At 36.3% G+C, this 21176-nt stretch overlaps 1 protein-coding gene across 1 annotated transcript; it reads left to right on the forward strand.

Annotated features, from left to right (window-relative positions):
- Positions 1–688: 688 nt before the first annotated feature.
- On the forward strand, positions 689–8689 carry LOC106919728 (voltage-dependent calcium channel gamma-6 subunit-like). The gene is made up of 6 exons (XM_014990280.2): positions 689–1886; positions 4443–4553; positions 4740–4848; positions 6609–6683; positions 7171–7308; positions 7423–8689. Exons 1-6 carry the CDS (start codon positions 1677–1679, stop codon positions 7641–7643), a joined length of 864 nt encoding a protein of 287 aa, XP_014845766.1. The 5' UTR covers positions 689–1676; the 3' UTR covers positions 7644–8689.
- The last annotated feature ends 12487 nt before the right edge of the window (positions 8690–21176 follow it).

Raw genomic sequence — 21176 nt, forward strand, 5'->3', positions numbered from 1 at the left:
TTTGTCTTTAGAAGGAACCTAAATGGTAATCACATTGTCAGTTAGTCTCAGTATAAATAAACCTGCTCTTTACATTAGAGGTTTTTTTTCGGTGAACAAACACCATGAAGACTAATCAATACAACTGTGAATAAATATGAAGGGTTAGTTTATTTAACAATATTTAAATCTCATTTTACAGAACTATGTTCAAATTAAAAATGAAAAGTGGCACAACTGTGAATTTAGGCCAGAGTAAGATTGCATGTATCAGAGTCAAGAAAACAACTCCTGTAGTTTTTATTATATTATTGCAAATCACAGATAGCTTGTTTCCTTTTACAATCCTGTGCTACCGAGTTGATCTTTCATATAAAGAAACTAAATAAAACACCCTGAAATATGAGGTTGTGATGTGAAAAAAAATTTGACAAAAGCAGTGATTATTATTTTTGTGATAATTATTTTTGCAAGGTACATGACACACCTGATAAAAAAAAGCAGGCTTGATTGTCAAATTCTTCAGGAATGTTACACATTGTGAAAAATGTGCAGTTAAAGTAATGTGTTGTTTTTGGTATTGTCACACTTACTTGGAGCTTTCAGAGCACCTCTGAAAACTTGTGCTGTTACAGCTCTTTATGTTGTTAACAAGACAGATGCTGCTGCGTCGGTAAAGGATTGTGGTCTCTCTGGGGGATGTGTTTCGTTCTTCCAAACAACAAAAAGGATTGCATGTCAAGTCTGTTGTCACTACATCCGTGTGGAATGCAGCAGCACAGCTGCTTCATTTACAGAACCAGCAAGAAGTGTTCCAGATTCAGCGTATCCATGCAGCAGTTACTCAGAAAGTCTCAGAAAAACAATGTGAAAGCCTTTGACTTGACAATGACTTCTATTTTACAAATGGTTTCAGAATATATAATGAAGGTTATAAGCTGAGAAGCTTTATTTAAAGATTGTTTATATCTAGTGTTTTAACTTTACCTCCTAGCACATTGAATCAAACAAAATTTATAGGAATTTGCAACCAAAATTACAATAAAATTACTATAATGCAAACTACACACCCATAAAACTTTTTAACTTTACCTTGATGCATTTTAAATATTTTTTAACATTTTATTGTGTCGACTTTGCACATTTACAAGCAATGTTTTCTTTTTATGTCAGTCTCATTGTAATTTTACAGACAGTATAGTAGTAACCTAACCTTCACTTTAATTAACTTACTTGTTAACATTGAATGTAATCACATTGTAATTTAATCTCAGTATGCTATATTTGTCTTGTGGGAGTGGGGGGTTAGTTAAGAATGAGCTAACATTAATATTGATGTTTCTATTTTACCATAATCTTTGACTCTATTTTTACCGTTTTCTTTGCTCTTTTTCCAATCCTGTTTCCAGTAGCCTTTCTGCCTTCTGCACTCCAACGGTACTCAAGTACCAGAAACACTCCTAAAAACTCCTTTGTAGTCTATTTTTGCATTTTTGTATCATGAAGTACCTCAAAGTAATCTTTTCTGAACCTTTTCTAAGACTCAATGTTATGCGTCAGATACATCTGTAGAGAGGACAATCACAAATTGAGAGTAAATAATCCATTTCCATTTTTATCCCTAAAAAACTACAAATCAATTCAACCACCCAACGGACTGAGATTTACAGCTGGGACTGCGCTCTGTTTTAAACAAGATGTGGTCAACTTTTTTTCTGACTGACGAGGAGGGCCGCACCGTGGTCCCGGGAACAGCAGGAGCAGGTGGAATGGCTGCACCAGGAGGACCAGCACAAGGCGCAGGGGGCCTGGCCAGTTTGATGGGTGGACGCAGCACCTTTGGTGGGAACAAGAGACGCAGGACAACATCAGCTGGACATGCCATGAGTGAAGCCCAGGAGGGAAAGGTGAGAGGCTTTGGATAGTGTTCATGTATTTTTCCAGTAGTTTGAAATTTTCTTAAATTAAAACATTAATATTGTTTGAAACACCAACTCTAAACTGTAGTGACAGTGCTTGTAGTACTATATAAGGCCACTGACCAATATGTACCAATACTGTTTGTGTGTTATTGGTTGATTCTTTGCAGTGTCTCAGTAAGTTTGAATGGTTTTTTCCCCCCAACATTGGCTTTGTGGATAAACACTGTAACGTCACTGTACATTTTATCAAGACCTTTCAAAGATTTTATTTTGATTTTGTCTGTTTATGTCTACAACTTCAGGTTTTTTCTTGGTCATAGCAAAATATGCAAAAAATAAATCAATCAATAAATAGAATAAGTTAACAAGTGGATGACCAAAGTAATCAGGCCTAAAAAGCTAAATTATTTACAGCAGAAAAAATGATATGGGTGCTATGTTAGCAAAGTTATCTTTCTTGGACTTGTTAGTAAATTTTCTTTTATTTTTTTTGTCAAATCAAGCTATTTTCTGTTTTGTGTAGACAATCAATCATGGAATCAAGCATCTCAAGCAAAACAAAAAAATACTTTGAAAGTGATTATGTTCTGCACTTAAATTAATTGCAGCTCCTACCAAGACTGCCATGAGGCTTAAAGAAATGAGAATGAAAGCTATCATCAAAGTCAGACTTCAGAATGACGTGGAAAGTCAGATTTGTTTAGTCCAGCTGACCAACCCTAGTCGGTTTTCAATCAATTTCTTACACCCAAAGAAGGCAGTGTGGTCATTTTTGGTTATTCAATTTGCATACTATGAATTACAATCAGGAATATCAATGATTGTCAGAGAGCTGAGCCGTTCAGGCACTAGAAAGGAAGCCATGATTTGGCTACAGTAAGCACCAAACTGATGCTATGTTGTGATATGTGTAGGAGTGATGGACATGAGGCCTTTTCTAATGTTATTTTCAGTGTAGAAGCATAGAAGTAGCAATGTTTTTTGCCATTTCTTAGCTGGATTGAAAGAGAGTGCACAAGTTTTATTCAACAACTGAAGACTATATATATTCCTGAGAATATAAATATATACACCAAAATTGTATTTGTCAAGCATTATTAAATACCCAGAATCAATCAATTTGAAAATAGTGCAATGTTGAAAGTAATGCAAAAGAGGTAGCTCAGATGGTTGGAGAATTTCAATTGTAGCTTGGGTTAGGACTTTGTAGGTAATGAATGAGTCAGTTAAAACTATTCAATGGTTGTCAAGTTGAATATGAAATAATACTGAAGTGACTCTGTCATTGTTACAGGTCCCGAGTGTCAGAACTGCTATAACAGTGATGAGCACAATCTGAAGGATAATAAAATAGAAGTCAGCAATGACAACTGAAGTGCTGCCTTTAGCATCCAGATTGTGTTTTTCTTTATTTGTTAAACAAACCTTTTTCAGTGTACAGTATTAATGTTTTACATAACCATTGCCTTATAAACCTGGTTTACTTTTCTCACAGGTAAATGTTAACTTCACATACTACCCTTTTCACATATTCAACCCACACTTGGACAAAGACAACCACGGGAGAGTGTGTCAAACAGGATAAATCAACAGTTTTAAAGCTTCACTGCATGTAGCTCTATATTGACTGGCATAATAATCAAAATGGACACTGATTTTAACTTAATACCAATCAAAAATAAAATTGCAAGACTTACAAAACAAATACAGAATTTAACTTAGCATTGTTTCAACTTTAACCTCAATTCCCACACTTCATGAACAAAGAATACTTTCTCTACCTTCAACGTTGGCTGGACTCACTTTACGTTCATGCTCTGAACTACTTTATGAGTCAACGAGCAACTAGAACTGAATATTATTCAAACAAAAGCAAAATAAAACTCCTAAAACATAGAGTTAGTAAGATATCACGGCATTCTCATGACCTCCCCTCCGCAGAACTTTCCCAGCGCGGGCTAGCATACTGCCAAATTTATCCTCACCTGATAAAACTGGCAACTACTAGCAAAACGGTGCACAAAAACCGTGACACCGTGCTTTATTATGGTCATATAAGTGGTAAATATCTTACAGAGTAGTCTTGGTGTGTAATAAATAATAAAATAATAATAAAATAGAAGTCAGCAATGATGACCGAAGCGATGCCTTTAGCATCCAGATTGCGTTGGAGCCAAACCGGAAGTCCGCCCCAAAACCAACCTGGAAGCAACGCCCCCAAACAAAGGTTCCTCTTCGCCACTACTGCTCCCATCCCAACCTCAGGAAAGCATTATAAATGCAGGCAGATTAACATGCTGAACTGCAAACAAAATATAATTAGTTCATTTTGAAAAAATAAAATAAATTATACATGAAAATGTTTCAAAATTATAAAACAACCAAAATAATGTGGTGGCATTTTTAGGTGCACCATATTATGAACATATTGTAAGTGAGATGGCACTTGAAAGATGTCTGCAAGAGACGTAAAAAAAGGAGAAAGAATTTCAAGTCTGTTATAAATACATAAATTCTGATTTATTGTGTTTTTCTCATAAGATCAAGCTGGCATTTTTTGTGGCCATAGTTGGTGTCGTCCTGACAGTCCTGGGAGTCGGGACAGAGTTCTGGGTGGAACTGGCGCCCCCAAAGAATTTTTATAATAATCAGGTAAAACATCAAACAGCACTTCCATGACATCTGATTTAAAAGTAAAAAAATAAAGCATGTAACAGGAGGTCAGCATCAGTAAGAGGAAAAAACAAACTGAAATCTATTTATTTATTTATTCTTTTTTTTTCAAAACAGAGACTGACCCTGCTTTATGTGTTGTGTTGTCTGGTTTTTATTTTACAGACATGCCTGACAGCTCACTATGGTCTGTGGAAGGGCTGCACTAAGACCCTGTGGGTGTCTGATATCGACCCAGAACGTGAGAGCTGTGGACCTGCGGAGCTGCCTGGAGGTGACTTAAAGATATCTGACTACTTGGATGGGTTCATGGGGATATTTTTGATGGCTACATGTTCTGTTTGAGGAAGTGAGGTTCAGGCAGATGACTGACAGGCCAACTGGCCGACTGTGAAGCCCAATGGACAGCTAGCTTGAGGGAGTGAGTAAGCTTGTCTGAGAGGTCCACCTGACTTTCTGGCCTAGACAAATCACGTCTGGCTCATAGTGTGACAGCGATTTGTCTGAATAGTTTGGATGAGTAACTGGCTGAGTCACTGTAACCATGTCAGGTTGAAATGATCCTCTCTTTCTTCATAACAGGTACAAAAATACTTGAGCTTCTGACTAGGCTCTCTTTACAGTCAACAATTCAAAAATTGTTAACTCTTGTCCCATGAAAATGATGTTTAATGGAGAACATAGGAAACATCAGACAAAACCAACATTCCAAGTTAGAAAACAGAACGTTTTGTTAATGGTTTCATTAACTGATATAATGGACATACTGATTTCTGTAAAGTTTCTATAATTTTTTTTCCTTCAAGTTTTTTATATAATATATGTTAAAATCACAATTTAGTTATGCAATCGCACACAATTATTTTTTAATTTCTCCCAAATAAATCAGTGTTAACTAATTTTACTATCTCACAGCTTTATATTGTCTTACTTTTTCATTATGTAGTTACTGTGATCCAAATCACTTTAAAGGTTTCTGTTTTATATTTCACCCAGAAGATTATTAGGGATGCACTAAACACTAAATCCGTTTTCCATGACCCATTGAATATCATTCAAAAGGTAACTCATTTTAGTAACTACATTCACAAAGTGAAGCACATTATATAGAATATTTACACATGGACATGGTTTTCAAACCCTTTCTTTCTGTTAATTGGGGCAATTTTCCATCTCCAGGTAATAAAATATGAGATTATATATATTATTGTTATAATATTACATCAGACCAATAAAAAACTTCATGAAAAGTACCTTTTTTTTAACTTTTTAATTAAATAAGCTAACTACAATTGTCCCACTTTGGTAGAAAACAGATTTTTAAATTATTGTTGATCCAAAACCATAATAAGTATGAACATAGGTAAAAGATGTAATTATTATCTTCACTACAAGTTGTACCTTCATCTTACTTGATGTCGGGATTTGAATTTTCCCAACCGTGGAGCAGACACTGGAACTCTGATGGCTGATGAGATATGAAAAACGCACAGCAGAACACTTTGAGGACGAGGCTTTCATCAGACTAATTAAGAGTGATGTGTGTGTGTGTGTGTGTGTGTGTGTGGGGGGGGGTGTGTGTGCGTGTGTGTGTGTGTGTGTGTGTGTGTGTGTGTGTGTGTGTGTGTGTGTGTGTGTGTGTAGGTGTGTGTGTGTGTGTGTGTGTGTGTGTGTGTATGTGTTTGCTTAGTCGTGTTTGCAAATGTGCGAGGGAACAGATAGAGGTGTCAGAATCAATTTGACTGCCAAACACTAATTGTTGTAACACATCATCTGAACAGCAGAATACAAATTGTACAGGAAGCTTTAGGTTGTCACCTTGAGCTTGTCATTGACGCTCATGGCTGATTATGGTTGATGGAGAACAATTAAAATCAAATTGTACAGGGGTGGGATGTGAGAGAAGATGTGAGATGTGGCTCCTTGAATTTCAATAAGATGTTGATCAAGATTGCCTGCCGCCAATGCTTGTTACCTGGCAGAGTCTGTGTCCATGTCGGTTACAGTAAGCTGTTCTTCCTTTTACTGCTGCAGAATCCAACTGCACCTACTTCAAATTTTTCACCACGGGGGAAAATACTGTCATGTTTCAGAAGACAACACACAAAAGTGAGTCACATAATGTCCCACCTCATCTACCCACATCCTACTTTTTCATTGTTTTTTCCCACATACCTCTAAATACCTGCTTTTTTTTTTTTACCTTTGACCCTCCTCCTTTGCTACTATTGTCTTCTTCTCCATCATCTCTGTTCCCCTCTTTATCGCTCTGTTTTTTATGTGCTTTCCTTCACCTCTTCGCCTCACTCTTTCAGGTTGACTATTGTCTGCACTCTGAGTGCTTAATATGTATTCCACCCACACTGTTTGAGTGTCTCTGCGCTGCTGTCTAACCTCTCATTTTCTCTGGCAGTTTCATAATGTATTAAGATTACACAGTGCCATAGACTGAATAAAGAAAGACAGACGTACATATAAATCACATTGGTGCCTCATCCCTCTCGCTCTGTTGGCCTCCATGTAGTAATTTTGATAAATATAGTAGGGATAGCTGATTTGTTATGCTTTATTGGTGTATTCCTCTTCCTGTGATCAGATTTGAATGTGGCTGCAGCAATGTTGGCCCTTTTCAGCCTTTTCCTGATGGTGATGGGAGCCATCTGCATCACCATGGCTCTTAGTAAGGAGATTCTCTTCTTTCTGAAGCCAGCATCCATATGTTTTATCCTGTCAGGTCAGTAAAGGTAGCCACAGACTAGTAGAGTTTATATGAATTATTAAACTAAATGTTATTTTTTAGAAAATAAGTTTTTTTCTCATATCCTGTTCTGCTCTTTCCCTCCTACAGGAGTTCTGGTGCTCATGGCTCTGTTGGTTTTCCACCAGTCTGTCCTATCTTTCTTGGCCAGTGACCACACGGTTCCTCTCCACCATGAGCTCTCCTGGTCCGTGTCGTGTATCGGCTGTGCAGGCGCTGTTCTCATTGTGGGTGGAATCCTCTTCCTGCTGCTGGCGCTGCCCTGTAGCCCGTGGCAGAGGTGTCTCCCTCATAAGGAAGGCAGCAGCTAGTGGCTTTTAGGTGAAGATTTCTGCACTTTACCTGCTGAAAGGAAGGAGGAGTGGAAAGGTGAGGATGTTTCCCTCACACATCCAAGCAAAAAGATCACTTTCTCTGCTTACCACAGAATTGAAACAGTAGAAACTTTTTAGATATTTAATATTTAGGAAAAAATAGCAAGGACTATTTTCATTTTAAAAGATGAATTTGAGTTAAGGTCACAAATATCTAGGGGATGCATCGAACACCTCCTGGCTGATACTGATATTCAATCTTTTGAGGTCTGACCTGCTGATTCAAACACTCTTAGTAATACAAACTAATTTGTGTAAACTCTGTTTCATCAGTTAACTTTCTAGTGAGACTTTTAGGTCAATCAAATTCATCTTAAATATTGTTTACAAACTATCATGTTAATATTTTGTTGCTTAATAGATGTTTAATACCTTTACCTTTACAAACTCTCCTAAAAGACAAATTCGAAATTCTGTGTACATTATGTCTTCTAAATACAGAGCAGAGTATTGCTTAGTCTGACGAATGCAAACAAAGTACAACTATTTGCTTGCATTTTGGTTTTATTATCTATGGCTGCAGCAAAACCCTTAATAGGTTGCCACATAAGTTGGTAGCAAAAAACATTGGAAAATAATTTGTGATGAGAATCAGAATAGACTGGAATGACATGCAAAACTGCCGCATCATTGCGACAGCTGTCAACAATGACACAATGGCTCCAGTCAAACAAGTTAGCCCCGCCATGCCTGCGCATGAAACATGATCTCAGGGATATTACAACAACAAACAAGCAAACATTTAAAGGGCAGCTAACAATTAATTTCTGCACAGATCACTAAATTAGGCCCTACACACTGTTTACTGTGTGGAGTACTTACTGTATTGCTTCTGTATTAACATGCTGCATAGCTAGTTGAGGTAATAGCAACACAATGTGACATATATGAGTAGCAAACATGTTAGCAAAACAATCAAATAACAAACTTTAAGTAAAAATATACATGGTCTTGCACCAGGTTGAGTTCTCAAGATGACTGTAAAGTTACTGGAAAGGAAATATACGTCTTGCCAGTTGTTTGAATTTTATCTCTAAAATAACTTAGAGTGGTAATTGGAAGCAAATGAATTGTTGTATTCCTCATCATTAAATTTATATTCATAACTACATCATTTGGAATAAGATTATGTCAGTCAAGCAGATCCTTTGCTATTTGGATGAATAGCATATTAATTTGCAGTACAGGATAGAATATGAATATAGTGACCTTTCTGACTAGATTTGTGTGGGAAACATGAATATTGTCTTATAAACCTACAAAGTTTGGAGGAAATGCACTGTTGCATTTGTTACTTAACAATAAATGGCATCTGGAAATTTGACAATTTCTTAGGTTTATGTTTCTGATTATATATTTCAATAAAAAAATAAGACAAACTTAAATTCACAGTAATTCCAGTCACTGGTTTTAATGTTGTTAAATTCCTCAAAGTTTTACATAAAATGGTTGTATTCATCTACAATGTTTTTTTCTCCTAAATATGCCAATATTGAAAATGTGTTATATGAAAATATTTGGCTTTGCCAGCTGTGTTGATTTGACTGCATTCATTTCAACTTTTCTGTTTTTCTTCTTGTTTCCGGTCTTCACACTTGACAAATCCTGGTAAATGACATCAATATGAACAAAAACTTTCCTTATGAAACAAACAGTACATTGACCTCCAAACTGAGAACCTCAGTTAGAAAACATTTTTTTTGTTTTGTTTGTACTTCCTAACTTTTGCTGTGTTACCTTTTGTTTTTGTACATTTGATATTAGGTTGATGATTATAAGAGCAAAGATCATCAATGACTATAAAACTACTAACAGGTGACTTTAACATTGATCATCCACAATGTTGATACTCTTCTTATATGTCTTACTTAAACAAAGCTATTGTACATAAAAGAATTACAGTGCTGCCTGTCAAAGCAAATCAGTTCATTTCTAGGAATCTAATAAACACAAGACATTCAGCACAATGTCCACATCTTGCACTGGGATAAACATTTTATTTAGACAATGCTTTGAAAAAGATTTTAATGTTTTGGCGTTTATAACCCCCTTATGCTGAATATAGTTACACTGTTCACATTTGTATGCCTTGAATACTAGTTTGCAGTCTTTTGATTTTTTGTCATAGAATCCTGTTGTCACAGTGCAGTGGATATAATCAAAGCAAAGAAAACATTAGTAAAAATATTAGCCCTCCTTCTCATTCAAAGGAAGATCCAAATGTGTTCTTTTAATACTTTATGTATTAAAAGAACAACACTTGTTAACAACTGCTTAGCTGTTTGAGTTCTCCCAGTTGTATTTTCATAAACCAGGGTTTGACAGTTTGTTCTGTTATAGTGATGCTTGATATCTGTCTGATAGTTTTCTACTAGTCAAATTATGCACTGTATGTTAACCATAAGAACAAGTACATTCATTTTCAAATGAAGAGTTCTATAAATACAATAGAAAACATTGTTAGATGGTGAAAATGTGGAAGCTGTGAGATGTTACCATGTTTTTTTTTTATTTAAGCTTTTTTGTTTTCTGATGATTTATGTTAGCACTCATAATTCTCAATGCCTGGATAGAGCGTGCAAAATCTCTGCACCTTTTTTGATCTGAATCAATTGAGTATGAATGAGTTCATTTTATTATTAAACATGACATGAATAATTAATATCGTCCTCTCTCAAGTTCCATTTCTCTCCTATTTTGCACTCGCCACACGTTCTCCTCTTACAGTTACTGCCTCCTCTGTCCCTGCTTTTATGACCAATCCTACTTTACACCTCATAATATAAATGACTGGGGTAACAGCTGCATGCTGTGCTTTTGACGTCTTGTTTTGGGCATCTGTTGCTTGTGCATTTTATGTAGTAAAGGACTATGTAATTGTAATATGTAATAGTTTTTATTGCCAAATTATTTTGTAGACGTAGAAACTCAAACTCAGCCCTTTGACAGAAAGAATAAAAATACAGATTTTAGTCATAAATGTAAACTTGTGTATATATAAGCTCTTAAAGTGTTTGATTAGCTGCAATTGAATTGTTTGGATGCACATAAGAAATTAAAAGGTATTTGCATTATGACAGTTTTGGTGAAAGTTAAGGACCATGAGTGAATGCAAAAACCTAAAATACATGTGCATGAAGTATATTTTTAACTAACCTGTGGACCCGGACCCATTTGTTGTAAACAACCACATTCTCTCTACAGCATACTACAAATGCCAGCAGGAAATAAGAGAGGTGAAATAACACACAACAAAGGTTCCAGGCTAAATTTGAACTCGGATGTTTCAGTAGCATACTGCAATATGACACCTGCATGTTTGGGCAGGCCTGGACGCAGGTTTGACTGTGTTATTTATTTCCTTATATGCACTATAGTTTTAGTGAATAAAACATCACAGAATACTTATTTTCTTTTTCTAACAAATAGTTATAATTGGGAAACTTTGAGACGTGATTATTAGCTTCTAAATGAGGTAATTGTTATCTGGTTAGACCTAATATGATTTATTGATACTGTATATAACATAGAATAGAATAGAATAGAATAGAATAGAATAGAATTATTTGGCTGAGATTTGCTTTTTGTTGATCACTTGTTGATCATTTGGCTCTTCTTTTACTGCTCACAGCTCATCTTTGTCACCATGTTGACCTCTTTCCAGGCTCACATCTCTCAGAACTCTCTCCCACGCTGTTTGGCTAAGAACGCCTGCTAAATATAGACCATAGCTAATAGGACTGACGTAACAAGAGAAACACAAACCTGGAGAAAAGCTGAGCCTACAAACATACTCAAATTTACTTACTGAAACACGCTCACGTTGCCCTCTTGCTTTTGCTTCCATACCGTTTTATCAGCTTATGTGCATCACAAAGAACAAATATAAAGATGTACACAGCCTGAACTTGCTCAATGCTGAATGCCTTATATCATGCAGCTCAATCGTCACCAGATCTGCTTTACTACCCTACAAAGAATCAGATTATGCACCTTCAGGATAAAAGAAGATGTCATAAACTTACTTGAGCCTGTATCCGTTGCAGTAAAAATGTACGTGTATTGGAGTCAGCAGTCTACCATAGGCCCTGCTCTTTCTCATACTCCCCCACCCTTAGCAGCGCGATTTTCCCTCTGGCACATGTTCTGGAATAACAAGACACAGTTAACTTGTTAATTACAAAAAAGACAACCAAACTCTGAAGCACAACCTGTTTAATGACACTTTGCATATTGGCACCTAATATTTTACAATCACACACTGGAAAAACTGAAACAATGCCAATGTTAAGAGTAAAATAAACATAATCAACATTCCTGTTGGAAAGTGTAAAGACCTCTCAGGCTTTACACTTCTATGTGTCACTTTTAAGTCTCACTGTTTTATATGCATGATTGTGTAGATGTTGTCAAAATTATGTTGTTATTTTAAATGACTGTTACTTCAATTTTTACTAGTTTTAAGACGTACTGTTTAAAAGCCCATCTAGAGTTAAGTGCTGTGAATTAGCCGTTGCTATAAGCAGTATGATGCAAAAATGGAACTGCTGTTCTGTTCAGTTTGTCTGTGTCGATGTGTCTGTCCCTATTAAATAAACTTACATAAATAAATAAATAAGTGAGTCGTGGGGGTTAGCTTTCAGTCTTAGCTTGTTTTTGATTGTTATTTTGTCAAGGTTAGATTTAAGCTGCAGTGCTTTGAAAGTTATAAAAATTCTTCCCATTATTTCTGGAGTGAACACCGAAGACAAAAATAATGAGACTACAAGTAAAACTCAGACATCATAAATAAGTAATAACTGAGCAAAGAATTTATGATCAAGGTTAAGAAAGGAGACACTGAAAACCTTTTTTATTTAATTTTATTGTTTTCTTACATGCTTACCAGCAGGTTTCTATGAATGCTTTACAAATTCTATTCTCAGCATGTGTTTGATAAAGGTTATAAAGTTCCACCTGCTTATATTCGTTGAATATCACTGGCTTCTATTTAATTTAATTTAATTTATTAAGGACTCAATGGAAATGTGATGATAATTTAAAGGTGAAAAATATAGTGTGCATAAACTACAGTGCTATTTTGAGATCAAACTTCCTTTAAGATAATAGCTTATTTTGCCAACCTGCATCATCCTGCAGGAAATTAAATGAGGACAGAAAAGTTTTCCGCTGATAGTAAGATAATAATCTCTTCCAACTTTTTAACAGAATCTTACTTTAAAAGTCCTAAACTATACTGTTAAAAATCCCATTAGAAATAGTAAATGGAGTGAATTCTTTACAGCACTTTTCCAGTCATAATGATCGCTTCACACTAGAACGGCATTCACCCAATTACACTTATATCTTTGTGCACCAATTCACAGTTCAGTAAGCAACTTCAGATCCAGAGCCTGGCCAGGGGAGTATCAACATGTTACAGGAGCACACAGATATCAAGCTCACAACTGGACTGCAAGACGACTATTCTGTCCATTCCTTCTACTAAGCCACATTTAGCTCCATGTAATTTTGTGAGTAACATTACAGTGTAGATTGCAAACCTCACAAGACAAATACTGTGAATGGTTAGGTTGCCACTGGAATTCCACAATTCACCTGGGTTTCCACTGATGGATCTAACTCATTGCAAGTGAAGAAGGATTTGAGGTCAAGTGTAAAACAGACATGAACTGTTCAGTGACAAATTCAATCAAATGCCTTTCCTGTCTGCATGGGCCCAAAGCTGTTATCAATAACTGCAGGCATGAGCTCCTCACCACCACAGACTATAAAAAGACAAGACATGCAGACCGCAGGCCTCAAACAGAATGATGTGAGGAAATTAAAATGTGAAGTGTCTTCTCAGGTGGCAGACTCCAGTTAACTCATAGGCTGACACAAGGCTATATCTAAAATTGACTCTTACTATATGCATGACAACATTGTTGCAAGGTGCCACATGGGAGAGCTTAACTGTAGACGGACTAAGTCGTTAGCATGTATTGGGCTTTGTTTAATTTGGGACACAGACTACAGAATGGAAGCTCTTACCAGCCAAAGAACCGTGGGAAGTAGACTCTAGGAAACACACATTTTATGTTCTTAAAATCAAACTAATCTTTTGTATTGTCCAGAAGCCCCTTAAACTCCAGGCCAGAACACTGAGCTAACTTTCCAGGTGATGTATTGTGCTAGAAGTCTCATACATACGAAATGAAAAGAAATTGTGGAAGCCTAGCACCCTGTGGTGCTCCTTTGCTGTTGACCACCTAGTTTGACGCACAATCCTTCAGCTTCTATATCTGCCTGTCAGGCAATCATTGATGCAGGTAATTGTTGAGGCCTCCACTTGTGTCTTCTGGAGTTTCTGACTAAGCAAATCAGGCTGAATTGGATTGAATCCACTGGAAAAATCCAAGAACATTCTCATCACAGTGCTGCCTGCTTTGTCTAGATGATGAGTTTGTTGAACCTGGTGTATTGTTTCTTCATCTCCAAATCCACAGAGATAAGGAACCTGCCAGGGATACTGATATTAGCTTGTTTACTTACTTTGGGGAAACAGGAGTTTCTGCAGGAACTTCATGATATAAGATGTCAGGGCAACATGACTATAGTCATTGATGACTGGTGGTTGAGTCATGACATGTCACCACCAATGGTTCTAAACTTCCCAGTTCTTGGCAGATTGAATCATCCGTCACTGATCTGCATGTGAACCAAATCACATCCAAATCGAACTATTCATTCTGGGTGGTTTTCTCCAATTAGTTTGATAAAAGCACTGACATAACTGTTTGGTTGAAGAAGTTTGATGAAATGATCTGAAGAAGTGCACCTTCTCACTCTTTATTAGAATTTGCAAATGCAAGATGAATAAACATAAAGTTGGCAATAATTTTAGTTCTATTGTATTATTACACAGTACTGTATACAACAAACATGAAAGAGTAGATGTACTCAGATCCTCAGTGCCAAATATTGTGGTAGTCAGATGCAAGTTATAAAAATGAGAGTGTGTTGCATATTGGGGGGTTGAGTAATGGGAGTATAATAAAGCAAAACAAAGTTGTGCTTGTTCCTGCTGCACAAAGAGAAATATGATAATGGAAACCAGCCAATTAAAACCTTTAACATCAAATCTATTGCTATTCAACCCATCACACACCTGTGTCCAGTGTTCATGTCTGCAGATACATTGTAGGGATTAAAATATATTTGGTTTGAATTGGGCTCTCAAAGATAAGCAGATGGGTTATCATCTTAACATTGTTCTTAAATGATATATATAATTTCAGTTGTTGTACTTGTTTCCATGCTTTCCTGTTTATTTTTCTACCTAGACAGCTGGACATTACTAGAACCATTTACTGTAAATAATCCACTGGACATAAGAAATTATACATAGAGAACTTTATTGAATATATCTATATATTTATATTTTGTATATACTTGTATTTTTTTGTCTTTTCCAGAGAGAATCTGTATATTGTATTGCTTCCCTTTATCATTAGTGTTCCTTTCTTGAATCCATCTCAGTTTTCTCTCTGAAGAGTTTCAAGTTGGGCTCGTGTCAGTAGCCAAAGTGCTGGAAAAGGAACTTGGTTTTCACATTGGCCTCAGAATGGCTTTAACATTGGTACATAACCATAAAATAAAAGAAAACAATGTCTAGCAGACAAAGTTATTACAAACACGTCACAAAACATATGTAAGCTTAGGACACATGTCAGTAGGCACGGGGTGGGTACCAGGTATCAAGGAATACCAAAGTTTAAAATGTTAGTTTCAAAACATTGTCATTACTCTCTATAATTTGAAATCTGCCAGAGAAAGTGCCAGAATGACAAGCAATTTCTCTTGTGTGCAGCAAAAAGCAATACCTGTTGCTGCCTATCAGCTGTTGCTGAGTGTTTTCTTGGTTGGAAGAAGACACCCATATTTGTTTTTTCCTTTCTGACAACACAGGGAAAAAGAAAACTATAGGAGCACCACACATGGCGTTATTGTGGCAGGAACAGTGATAACTGGTGCTTATCTGCTTTACATAGAAGATATTGGATCATGTTATACAAATTTATTTAAACTGTTTTTTTGTTGTTGTTTTTTTTACAAATGCCACAGTACCAGGAAACAGTGATAAATTTACCAGCCCATGCCTACATCTCAGTATTTACACACATTTGTGCCTTAGAAATAACAGATGTAGCTTGTTGTACTTAATGTTTACTGTGTGAACACATTTAGCATTACCAACACAGACCACAGGCAGCTCACTTTGCCAGCACTAAGGTTTCCAACTATCTGTCGCAGGGACCACTGTCACCTTTTTAGTCCCAAGATAAGAGAGTTAGAATTCTGAAACAATATGACATTAAGAATATTGATCCATACCACCAGCAAAATAAATATATTAATATAAACTCTATCACCTACAGGTATACACTAGTTAGAACAATAAAAAACACAGATTTTAGGCTACGTTGGTTATGTTTCAAAAGTAAAACATCTATGCATTTCCTACAAGGAAATGATGACAAAAAAGTGGAAGAACGACAGAAAAGATAAAAAAACAGATAGGAACCAAAGTAAGATACAATAGACATTTAACAGGAACAAGTGAAGACAAATTATAAATAGAGAACAAAACCAATCCTAATATTTCATAAAAAATAATCCAATAAAATTTTAAAAAGTCAAACCCACAGCATAAAACATAGAAGTAAAACAAAGTGTTACACTTTCAGTAAAATAACATATGTGTTAAAAAAGCATAATAGTTTTGAAAAAAAAGTGCACTAAAATTTGCCTATTTATTATCATGGATTTATTAGAACAATAGATGGTTTGAAGAAAAAAAATAAGTGAAGACTTTTCTAAAACAACATATAGATGTGCTCTTGAGCACGGCACGTAACCCCGAGTTGATCCAGGTTAGCTGTTAACCAGTTAGCCACACAGGCTGGAACTGGGTAGTTTCCAGTCCGAGCACGTTAGGTCGTAGCAGAACATTGCAGATGTGGAGCATAAATGTTCATTTACCTCTCCCAGCGGAAACAAATGCAAAGACAACAATAAAGATATTTCATAAAAACAGAAAATGTAGACTCACTAACCGTCCTCTTTTTATGCACCAGTTTTGATGTGACACTACAACTTTTGATTCCAACAGCAGGAGAAAAGAAATGAAGATGATTGTGAAAATAAAATAAAAACAATGTCATCTAAATGTATAAATACCCTGCAACAACCAACATGATCATAAAAACACCAAGAACATGATAGCAACACTCAAAGAGTTACAATTTCCTGTAACCTAGAGATGGTCGTCACTCCTCATGTCCACTAATGATGTCAAAACTCAAAGTTTACCATTTACAGACTTTGTGTGTTTTTGTATATGTGGATTTTTTTTCTACAATTTCATTATACATTTATTATTCTATTTTGTTAAACAGTATATAGTTATAGCTATAGAAAGACAGAGGGAAGAGGAATTGGAGCAGAAGCTCTTTTTCTATTCCTTCTTAATAGCAAGGGTTGGGCTAATTTGTTCAGCTCAAACTGCATTCAGATTTCTGTACATCAATCTGAAACTTAAAACAATCTAAGAGTCTAGTGCTGAATGTCTGGAAAATCAAATCAGAATTGTATTTTTCAGATTTTAACTACTTAGTATACCACCTTAAAAATACCCTGTAGAATGTGCTTCACCTGAAATTTGACTAACTTCTTGCAATTCTCTTATTTAGTGATGTGCTAGATACTACTGTTACACAGATAGTTTGAATAAGTCAATATTTTGTACAGACCAACAGATGACTGTAATTTTTAACTTTTGACTCTAAATAAAATTTCACCCCCTGAGTGTAAGTTGATCCCAACCCCAGCCTGTTGCTTGCTTTTTCAGCCCTTAGCAGGAACATTCAACAGATGCTGCCTTTGAGCCTCCAGTATCTAATTATTGTCATAAACAGTCATAAAATGCCCTAAAACATTTAAACCAATTAAATATCATATAATGTGCACAACATTCTCTCTATGAGAATAAAACTTCCTTTGACTCTGAGGCTTCTTGATGACACACCGTGACCATAATTTATGAGCAGAGTCAAAAGTGCAGCTGCTCACTCGTGATCTGCAATTAATTTCAGTTGCACTTATAGCTGCAATTATGATCATTCCCCAACTGAGAAACTTCAGCTGATCGTTTCAAAAATATACTTTACCACAGCTGATACCTTCCCTAACTTTACCTATACAATATCTTGGATATCCTGATGTTTCACAAGAAAAGATGAAATATTTGACAGACACCGGAAAAATAATAATCTAAGTTCAGTCTCAGTTTGGGCATATATGCACTTTTAACAGTCTCTTGTTTAAACAATAAATAAATGAATATTAGGTTATGTTGTTTGTTTATAAGGTCAGGAGTCCTCATACCTCTTGAACTAGTTTTGGGTTTTGTCACATCCAGTCGCAAACTCTAAAGTATTTTACTCAGATTTTGAGTAATTAATAAATACATGGTTATGCATAATGGTGAAATTAAAATGGTTTCAAACACAAATCTTAAAAGTATGGCTTGATTTGGTATTGAAAAGAATTTAAAAGCATGATTCAGATGCCATAATGTTTATGTGGGCAGTGATGATGTGACATATTGATTTGTAGCTGTAGTGTTTTGGATTTAAGTCATTTTTGGTCTCACCTAACCACAACTTTCCTTCAGATTTGCCATAAACATGTCCTATGAAAGCTTTGATTTAAACTCTTTTTTTCTTGCACCTTTTCAATAAAGGTCGACTTTGTGTTATTCCAGAGTTACCATGGGTCACGGCTGCTTTTTCCATGTCGTGACAACTTTGTAGTTGTTCTGTTTCTATTTCAGATGATGGATTGAAAAGGGAACTGAAATGTTCGACATGAACCCTGACCTGTCTGATGGTGAAACTGGGGGTCACATTAGCAGTTGCTCAGCAATATCTCCCTATAGGTACGTGAAGCCTGCATAGAAAAGGTGCATTGACAGTGACTTTAAGTTTCACAAATTATTCAGTAATTAGGTGGCTTCTGGAGGAAGTTAACATAGCTGGATTTCGTTTAGTAGCGTAAAAATAAGTTTTAGACTTTTATCGGCGTAACATTCTTTAAAAGCTATTTGGGGGAATTCCCCCACAGATGCATAATTTGGCTTCACTTCACATTTATATATTACTTTGTGTTAGCTGCACATATAATTCCAATAAAATACAGTAAAGTTTGTGACTATGAAGAAAGAAATTGTGAAAAAGCTCAAATGGTAGAAATGCTTTAGCCAGGCAGATGCAGTGTGATAGAGAGTACAGAACTATCCAAAGTGAAGCTTGAAGTCTGACCTGGACACATTTACAACCCCTGGCAAAAAGTATGGAATCACCAGTGTTGGATGAGCAGTCATTCAGACATTTCATGCTGTAAAACAAACTCGGATCAAAAACATGATACAATATTAAGGTCATTCCAAAGTGCAACTTGTTGGCTTTCAGGAACACTCAAAGAAATGAAGAGAAAACATTGTGGAAGTCAGTGAATGATACTTTTATTGACCAAACACAGGGAAATAAATATGGAATCACTCAATTCTGAGGAAAAAAGTATGGAATCACTCAAATTGGAGGTAGAAAAAAAAGGACACACCCAGTCTATTTCCTTTCCCTAAATGGACACCTGCCCCAGATTAGATGTGCCCGTTAGTGTGCAGTTCAAAACACCTGCAGTCATGACACCTTGGAGGGCTGCTGGACGAAGTGGAGTGGCGAGAACCATGACTCCAACAAGAGAAATGTCCCTTGAAACAAAAGAGAGGATTGTGAAACTTCTTGAAGAAGGTAACCCTTCACGCATGGTTGCTAAAGATGTGGGCTGTTCACAGTCAGCTGTATCCAAGATATGGTCCAAACACAAACAGCATGGAATGGTTGTTAAAGCCAAGCGTACTGGTAGACCAAGAAAGACATTAAAGCGTCAAGACAAACAACTAAAGGTCATTTGTCTTGAAAACCAAAAAAGTACAACTAAACAGATGAAGCATAAATGGGAGGAAGCTGGAGTCAATGTATGTGACCGAACCGTAAGAAATCGCCTAAAGGAGGTGGGATTTCAATACAGGAAAGCTAAACGAAAACCAGCATTGACACCTAACCATAAAAGAACAAGATTCCGATGGGCTAAGGAGAGGCAATCATGGACTGTGGATGACTGGATGAAAGTTGTCTTCAGTGATGAGTCAAGAATCTGCATTGGACAAGGTGATGATGCTGGAACTTTTGTTTGGTGCCGTTCCAGTGAGATTTATGAAGAGGCCTGCCTGAAGAAAACAACCAAATTTCCACAGTCCTTGATGATATGGGGCTGCATGTCAGGCAAAGGCACTGGGGAGATGACTGTGGTTAATTCTTCTATCAATGCACAAGTTTACATTGACATTTTGGACAGTTTTCTCATCCCTTCAATTGAACAGATGTTTGGAGATGATGAAATAATTTTCCAAGATGACAATGCATCGTGCCATAGGGCAAAAACAGTGAAGGCATTCCTTGAAGAAAGACACATTCAGTCGATGTCATGGCCTGCAAATAGTCCAGATCTCAACCCAATAGAAAACCTGTGGTGGAGATTGAAAAAAATGTTCCAGAAGAAGGCTCCAACCTGCAAAGCTGATCTGGCAACTGCTATCAAAGAGAGTAGGCACCAAATACTGTTTGTCCCTCATCAAGTCCATGCCTCAGAGACTAAAAGCTGTTATAAAAGCCAAAGATGGTGCAACTAAATACTAGTGATGTATTTTGAATGGTCTTTTGTTTATGTGTTTTTCATGATTCCATACTTTTTTCCTCAGAATTGAGTGATTCCATATTTATTTCCCTGTGTTTGGTCAATAAAAGTATCATTCACTGACTTCCACAATGTTTTCTCTTCATTTCTTTGAGTGTTCCTGAAAGCCAACAAGTTGCACTTTGGAACGACCTTAATATTGTGTCATGTTTTTGATCCGAGTTTGTTTTACAGCATGAAATGTCTGAATGACTGCTCATCCAACACTGGTGATTCCATACTTTTTGCCAGGGGTTGTATTTCTCTAACATGTCATTAAAAATAAATGGTCTTGTAGTGAGTCACACTGCTCCCTTGTGTGACATTAACATTGGGTTAGATGTGAGTGAGGTGTTACTCTGTGGACCAGAGGTCAAGCAGCTACTTAGGATCTAGAATTGGTCCCTGAAAAGCTCTTCACGTGGCAATAATTTGTGACATTCTGTTCCTTTGAACAGACATGTGACAAAACTATGGCTTGTATCATCTTGGCACGTCTTATTATTGGTCATCTTTGAGTGTTTCTGGACTCTTACGGACATTGTAAAAGCCAGATGAGACATTACATGAGTAAACTCTACAGATTCATACCAGGGCAATTAAAGGTATGAACTGTTCTATTCTGTCTCT

This window comes from Poecilia mexicana, unplaced genomic scaffold (assembly GCF_051168715.1).
Source record: "Poecilia mexicana isolate PSO_F unplaced genomic scaffold, ASM5116871v1 scaffold_11, whole genome shotgun sequence".
In the NCBI taxonomy this organism is placed as follows: domain Eukaryota; kingdom Metazoa; phylum Chordata; class Actinopteri; order Cyprinodontiformes; family Poeciliidae; genus Poecilia; species Poecilia mexicana.